Source organism: Halyomorpha halys, unplaced genomic scaffold (assembly GCF_000696795.3).
Source record: "Halyomorpha halys isolate HHAL.00 unplaced genomic scaffold, Hhal_1.1 Scaffold253.1, whole genome shotgun sequence".
NCBI classification, from domain to species: domain Eukaryota; kingdom Metazoa; phylum Arthropoda; class Insecta; order Hemiptera; family Pentatomidae; genus Halyomorpha; species Halyomorpha halys.
This window is the reverse complement of record NW_027111492.1, coordinates 449,523-457,926: the sequence shown is the minus strand read 5'-3', so window position 1 is coordinate 457,926 and position 8,404 is coordinate 449,523. Positions and strand designations below refer to the sequence as shown.

The 8,404-nt window shown below is 31.0% G+C and overlaps 1 protein-coding gene across 1 annotated transcript in view; it reads left to right on the top strand.

Moving 5' to 3' along the window:
- The window catches only part of Prp8 (pre-mRNA processing factor 8), a gene marked incomplete in the record, with an annotated part of 69,745 nt that overhangs the window by 8,396 nt on the left and 52,945 nt on the right, over positions 1 to 8,404 (top strand). Inside the window, 5 exon segments of the mRNA XM_067049531.1 lie at positions 578 to 790; positions 890 to 1,015; positions 3,901 to 4,006; positions 5,655 to 5,887; positions 7,353 to 7,652. Coding sequence (XP_066905632.1) covers positions 578 to 790; positions 890 to 1,015; positions 3,901 to 4,006; positions 5,655 to 5,887; positions 7,353 to 7,652 — 978 coding nt within the window.

Genomic DNA, 8,404 nt, shown 5'->3' with positions numbered 1-8,404 from the left:
GAAACATAATTTTTTGAATGTTATAATATAATATACAGTGTAATCTTGGTAATCTGAACTAATCGTTTCAGGGTAATCTTCAGATTATAGGAAGTATTAGGAAAAATAGTGTAAAAAAAAACTCAACAATGTGAATTTACACAACTTTTATTTATTTTTTTTGGAAATTTCAAATTTACTAATATTTTTTGATGAGAAAAAAGTTTGAATAAAATTATAAAATACTCCTTGTATCAACTGATTTCAAATTTGTATTAAGAATTAAATGACTTATACAATAGATATTATGTATTTATAATTCCAAAAAAATATATTTTAAAGAAATTTGTAGGGATTAGATTATCCAATATCGAAACTGTGTATTGGGAAGTAAAAGTAACCTATAAACATGTGCATTTTTATTTGAAAACAAAAATGTTATTTGCCTGCTGAGTTCTCTAAAAATTAACTTTTTTTTTTTTTTTTTATGCTATTTCGGATTACTGAGATTACACTGTATAATGTGAAGGTTTTTGAGAATGTTATGTTAAAGTGTATAATAATATTTAAGATATGAATGTCAAAATTTATTTCTTAGGCATGTCAACGGGCCTACATATAGAAAATGGAATCTAAGCTTACCCCAGATGGCAACGCTATACAGGCTTGCCAATCAGCTGCTAACAGATTTGGTCGACGATAATTATTTCTACCTCTTTGATCAGAAATCATTCTTCACTGCAAAAGCCCTTAACATGGCTATTCCTGGTGGCCCTAAGTTCGAACCGCTCATTAAAGATTCCAATGCTGCGTAAGTGTTTTGTTTATTTCATTCATATCTTTTTCTGTACCGTAACTTATTATTAAGCTATTTGATTTAAAAATTTATTTGATTTCTTTTTTGAATTAGTGATGAAGACTGGAATGAATTCAATGATATTAACAAAATCATCATCCGGCAGCCAGTGAGGACTGAATATAGGATTGCCTTCCCCTATCTCTACAATAACCTTCCTCATTATGTCCAACTTTCATGGTATGATGTTATATGTATTAATATAGTGTGAATAATATTTAGGTAGCGATTTGAATTCTGTGTTCTGTTATAAATATCAATGAAATTGGTATATATATATTTTTTTATTCTTCAATATGCTTTAGTTGAACTTTTTCAAAATCTGACTAAATTTATTAATAATTTTTCACATTAATATTTTGTCATCAAAGCATTTTATTAATTACTGTGAAATCTCTTCCAATGGACAACTCTCTCCTACAAATACTATGATACTTCCTGGGGTCGGTTTCATAATGAAAGCTAATTCTATTAGCTCATAAATTCAATATACAAAGTAAAAGCATGGATACTTTTTGTTTTATGATAGAGATGACCATTTATGATACTAGGGGTATTCATGATATGTTAAATGTAAACAGATTTAACATGCTAAATGTTATAACTATAGTATTGTGAGCTGCCCTATAGTCCATGTTATACGTTAATTGCAGAGGAACTCCTAACAAATTTCTTAGTTCTTTATCATTGCTTTATCCTTTATTCCATTATTATTTGTATCTATTACTTTATTAGAGTTTTAAAAATTTCTGTAACAAAAAAACACAAATCAGTCATGAACTACATGCAACTTTATATATATTTTTATTGTGGTTATAGAGATAATGGAGCTCATTCACACCATCTTTACAAACATATACATTAAGTGGTAACAAAATAAGAAATAGAAAAAGGAAAAATAAATATATTATTCTTTTTTATCCCCCACTTGTGGAGGAAAAAGCAGGACTTCCGGAAGTTCACGGCACTTCTCTTTCAACCTCGTCACTGGAGGATGAACCAAAGTGCTTGCTGCAGATGTCCAGGATTGGATCATTGCCAGGACTTGAATATAATTATTTACATTAGGTCTCTGGGCCACTGCCGTTTCAACCTTCTGGGAGGGAGGATTGTTTGACTAAGAGAATGAAGAAGTGCTTTTGATTTTATTCTCCTCACATCTGTAATTTTTACAGAAAGTCCTTTAATTTATGTATTGTATATATGCTTATATGTCAAAGGAAAAAAGTACTGGCTATGGATATGGATTAAAGGTGATGAGTAACAGGAATATCCTGAATGGATGAAGTTAAAAATGGAAGTAGACAAAGAATTCTGGGAGAGATAGGGAAAAAAAATGTCTGGAATTTTAAAAGAATGTCTGAGGGAAGATTATCAAGGAAAGTGAATTCGTGCAAAATTGATGGTGAAAAGAAGATGGGTTAGGCCAAGAAACATCTGTGATTATGAAATGGAAGAATTATCGATAGAGACATTAGATAGAATAATCAGGAAGTGTACCATATAAAACTTAAATTGAGGAAACCAACTGCTGAGTGAAACTCCTAATAAAAGAAAACGTATATATCCCGTGTATTAATGGAAATGTATTAACATTAAATAAATGAATCGTTTTGAGATATGTGTTGTATTCCCCTTCTCTGGACAACGTTGTACCTGTAGCTGTCCATCTTCGAGAGATTTTACAGTATATTACTTAATTTTGTATGTATATTTTTTATCGAATAGATCCACTTGCTACAAGGAGTCGCTTTACTGAGATTTCTAAAGTGTGTCCTATTGAAAAAGGTGGTAAATTAATATATTTTATTGGAGGTTTGTGATTGGTCGTTAATGTTGATATCATCCAAGGACTGCTGAGGCCTCCTACATTATTTCTTTTATATTTAACTTTTCTTGTCTATTATTGTTAAGTATATAATAATAATTATTAAATCTCGAATCTCATGAAACATCAGATATTATGATCATGAGAGATAGTTGACCGCGGATGACTTATACAAGGAGAAGATGGTTGGGGGGTGCGGTCAAAATAAAACACAAATAAGTTGAAGTAACTTATTTAATTGTGCCAACGTTTCGGCCCAAATTTCTAGCCTTCTTCAGGGCTAAGAGCAGAACAAGGTAACAACCACTGAATACAGAAAATAAAAAATAAAATATAGACAGAATGACATAAAGTAAATAATTGTACAGAATGGAATCAATAAAATAAAGTGATAAAAGAAGTGGAAAATAAAATGTATACATAGGTATCTAAAAAAGATACATAACAACTAAAAATATGTTGATCATATATGATAATTAGATGACAATAATGTAAACTAAGGTAGAGTTAAAAATTATGTGAATATTAGTGAGAAAATAATATATATTGTTCATATGGTATTCAAATATATTTATTTTTCCTTTATATTTACTGACCCCACCTTAGTTTACTTTATTGTCATCTTATTATCTTACATGGTCAACATATTTTTAGTTGTTTTGTATCTTTTTAGCCCTGATGAAGCCCTGCAAAGTGGAGCGAAATGTCAGCAAATAAATAGTTTATAACTATTTTTGATCTTTTTTGACCACACCCCTGACTATCCCTTGATATTATGAATATTTTTCTGATTTCTCGAAATAGAATTTGCTTAACTTCTCTTGGTTAGGAAATTTAATTATTCTGTTAAATTCATCAGTATAATTGTTGCGTTTGTAGATTTAATATGAAAATAGTTAATTTCTATATTATAATATATATATAATTAAATATTAGGTTGAATCTTTATAAATTATTTACATATGTATCTCAAAATTAGATCTGGATACCTGTCTTCTAAATAAGATTTGAAGCTTTTACCTCTTCCATATTATTATTATCTATTTTTTTTTGTTAATGTAATTTTCATGAGAAATGTTAATTATATGGCCAAACTAATTGTTTAGTGCCTAGTATTGTGTATTATTAATTTATATAAATGATTTTTAAGTTATTATTCTATGTGTATTTAAGCTATTTATTGTACTGGCAAAATCTATCCCAAAACCAAATATATTATTATTATTATTAATTATAGGTATCATACTCCGAACGTGGTTTTTATCAAAACAGAAGACCCCGATTTGCCAGCGTTCTACTTTGACCCTCTTATCAATCCTATATCTCACCGTCACTCGGTCAAGGTAAGCTTTTGATTTTGATAATATATTAAACTTTTGTAGAAGTTGTTCGACTCTTTGACATAAATGATGTCTATAAATATTCTATTTTCAGGGGTATAGAAATAAATGATGTCCTTTATATTCATAATAATAAATTTTTCCATCATTAGCTTAAATTCATTAATTAGAAGGAGATGGTCAGAGCTGCTGGCAAGTAAAAAAAAAAAAGTAGTTTTAACTATTTATTGATCACTAACATTTAACTAAGTTCTTCATTAGGGCTGTTATTGGGGGTGTACAATTACGAAATGTTGTATATCTCCATTCACAAGTAATTTATTCACACCTTTCTTCGGATTGAAGACAATCAGCGAATATGATATCTTACAAAATTATGAAAAAAATGGTATAGAGACCGGTATCCATTGCTAACTCTTCCTGGCTTTACTTCATTTCATTTGTTAACTAAGGAGATCACTCATCCAGCTCCTTTTTAGTCTCCAGTATGTTTTATTGGGAATGTTCGTGATAGCCATACCTTGTACTAGTTTATTGGTGTGATGGTAAAGTTTGTCATGAAATGTTTTGTATGATGTTTTAATTTGGTCTTGTACATTAGGTATGTGTAAGACTGTGTTCAGTGCTCTGTTACTGTTGCAATTGTTTAATCTGTACCATTGTGTAGTATCGTGTTTCGTCTGTACCATGTTTTTGACTGAAATGTTTGTAGTTTGTTTATGTGAATTTTTTTGGCTGTCCTGTATATTTGTGAAGCATATGTCCAAATTCGTTTCTGTAAGTAAGTGTATGTTTGTAGTCGCTGTCTCAATTTTAGGGTGGATCGTCTGTGAAATAGCAAATAAAGGAGCTTTAGGTGCTTATTTAACATAAACCGCATCTGCTTCACATGAAGACCCCATGTCATACTCCTATCAAAAGTTTGTCCTAAATATTTTGCTGAGTTAGTTTGTGGAATCATTTGTTCTTAATGTTCTTAATATGTTAAGACATATACCTGGTAAACATTTGGCAAGAGTGAGTGTGAATGTTATGTATAGAGATTTATCATTATTTTTTTTTATTTTCTAAAATTTAAACCAGTCCTGAATTTTTATTAAATAGTTTTTGTAGGATCAGTGAAACTTTTATGGACTCCTTATGTTGAGTGAGGGTGACTGTAATGTCGAGTGGGAGATCATGTGTGTATATTGTGTAAAGCAGAGGTGTCAGAATCGAACCTGGAGGTACTCCGGCCTTGATTGGATGGATAAGGTGATGTTTCTGAACCTTGACGTACAACAAAAAACCTGTCAAAAAGAAAAGAGAGACATATGCAGTAAAAAGTAGAATGGATGAGTGATTTCAATGTAACTATAAATTTCTGATGCCATACTTAGTCGAATCCTTGAGCTACATCAAGGAATACACCAACTGCATATTGCTTTTCCTCCAGAGCTGATGAAATTTTGTCAGTAACTCTATGTTATTGATGGGTAGTTGAGTGAAGTGATCGAAAACTAAATTGGTGGTCAGGAATGATTTGTTTTTCTGTAACTATGCCAGTCAGTGTTTTTCCAATAATTTGGAGAAGACTAATTGTTAATGTTTTGTTAGGTTTCTTAATTTTACTAACCAATTTTTATCAAAATAATTAATTTGATATTTGTAGATAACCGAACAGCTGCCAGAGGATGAAGAGGACTTTGAACTTGGCCCTGAGATTCAGCCGTTCTTGCAAGAAACTCCTTTGTATACAGACAATACTGCTAATGGCATATCTCTCCTCTGGGCTCCAAGGCCATTTAATTTACGATCTGGCCGTTGTAGGCGAGCCATGGACGTTCCCTTAGTCAAGAACTGGTACCGAGAGCACGTGCCTCCTGGCCAGCCGGTCAAAGTTAGGTGAGTTCATCTTGTTGATTTATCAGTCGAACAATTTATTATAATCATTAAAATTTCACGAGTTATAAATTATAGTCTAGAATCTAAATTATTTGTTTTGATTGCCTCAATATGATAAGTGTTTGTCTTCTTTATTGAAAATTCAATATTTTTGTAAAAAATAAATAAATAAAATAATAGATTGTTGATTCTCTACAGTCTGTCAGATTCACCAGTCCATTAATATGCTTGTCGTTGATGTTGCCACTTTTTGATGCGGGAGGGAAAGTTGTACTTGTACTGTCACAGTCTCTAATTGCCTGTCACATGCAATTATCACTAGCCTTACAGCAATCCAACCCCCATTTACAAATTATACAACTATTGATTTAATTGTAATTTAGCCAGAGGAGCAAGAAGTTCAGCTACAATCCACCAGAGTGCAGTGCTTTGAGCCTCACTGAAGCTCTCCAATTTGTAAATTACTTTCTTTTGTAAAAACATATTGTTATTTTTACATATTATTAATTTTTGTATTTACTTCTTAGCAGTGTCGATAAAAAAATAAACGATACCTAAATAGTGCACTACCTCAAGCAGATAACGTAAGACCGCTTCTCGGTTACAGCCACCAGCCTTATCCGAGGCCTAGTACTTGCACGGGTGGTGTACGCTCTGCTTGATGTAGCTTTGGTTGATACTTGGTCTTGTTCTCTAAAGAGTTGTAGTTCACCGAAGCTCTCAGTACTACTCATTGCTCAAATCGTATAATTACAATTTACATGTATTTTATAGCTGACATAGTACTATTTTTTTTTAATATAGTGTAAGCAGAAAAAAAAGAAAAGAAAATTCAAGTCTTTATCCCAGCATTTTAAAAAAAAAATTTTATTTAATACCAGATCGGCCGGGTGGGCCTTACATGATTAATGTGGGAGGTACATTTTTTTTTTAACAATTGATTATGGGGGGTATAGTCTTATACACAAGACATCCCTATGTCTATAGGGATATATACAATGTTATAAAAAAAAAAAAAGATATAAAGAGTGAAAAGTCTGGTGATTTGGCTTAGTTTATGTTGTCCATACTTAGTAGTACATACAAAATTTGGTATTGAAAATTGGATTTTGACATAACCGAGGGGTATGTAAATGATTAGACCAGCAAGGACGGTCAAAGGTGGTAAATATCCTTTAGTAGAGAATACATAGTATAAATGGTTTTCACAAACATAGAACCACTTAGGTTTGTATACATCTATCATAAAAAATATATACATATTGAGTGTCCTAGAATTTTTATTTAATCTTTCTAATCGATCTACCCTGATTCCCTCAGCTGTGTCTGATTATAGAGACTCTCATCTTATTTAGATATTTTTTCTTTATATTATAGAACTTCAATATTATTTAGGATGTTAACTACATGTATATATTTTTTTTTTTATAAAGAAATTTTCTGATTTGATTTAAATATTTTTCAGGGTTTCATATCAAAAGCTGTTGAAATATTTCGTTCTAAATGCTCTGAAACATCGTCCACCTAAACCACAAAAGAAACGTTACTTGTTCCGATCGTTCAAGGGAACTAAGTTCTTCCAGACGACTACTTTGGATTGGGTTGAAGCTGGGCTCCAAGTGTGCCGTCAAGGCTACAACATGCTCAACCTTCTTATACACAGAAAGAACTTGAACTATCTCCATCTAGATTACAATTTCAACCTCAAGCCTGTCAAAACACTGACTACCAAGGAAAGGAAAAAATCCCGGTTCGGAAATGGTATGTTGAAGTTTTTCTTAATTAAAGTTTATCTTACACCCACTCATTTTTTATTTATTTATTTTTTTTTAGTATCCTGTGATAGCTTGTTAACCCTTTGTACTCGAGACTTTTTTTTGTATGACATACCAGTAACTCGGTAACAGTTGACGGAATATTTGGTCCAACATTTTGAGAACCAATATCAAATTTTGTTTCGTTTAGAGGCTCATCTATGGTGAAAATATCCACCCACTCATCATCCTGAGAAAATTTGATACTTGAAGAGCTACTAGATGATGAGAGATATTATCAAAATCAAAAATATTGGCTGTCAGACTTGTAAAGAAAATAGAATGTTTTGAGACCATAATGGATAAAATTAAAATTATTTATTTAAATTATATTTTATCTTCCATTAGTATCAACTACTATCTGCCTAATTTATTGTTATGTATATTTCCAAGTTTGTTTGTTATTATTTTCTTTTTATATGAATTAATGTTATCTCATTTTTTTTTTTCTAACCTTAATGAAGGCCTGATTAGGTCAGAACATCGGCACAAATAAATAAGTTTTAATTAAAAGGATTTAGTGAATGACATAAATTCTTCCTTATTAAAAAACAATAGTTTATTTCATATCATCAGCAACGTTTCGGGAGATTTCCCCCATCTTCAGGCTGCTAAAAAACAAATTCAACCAAACCATAAACATGTGCTTAAAACAACACTCATATATCATATACACTCAAAGAACTATTTATAAATTATTTAC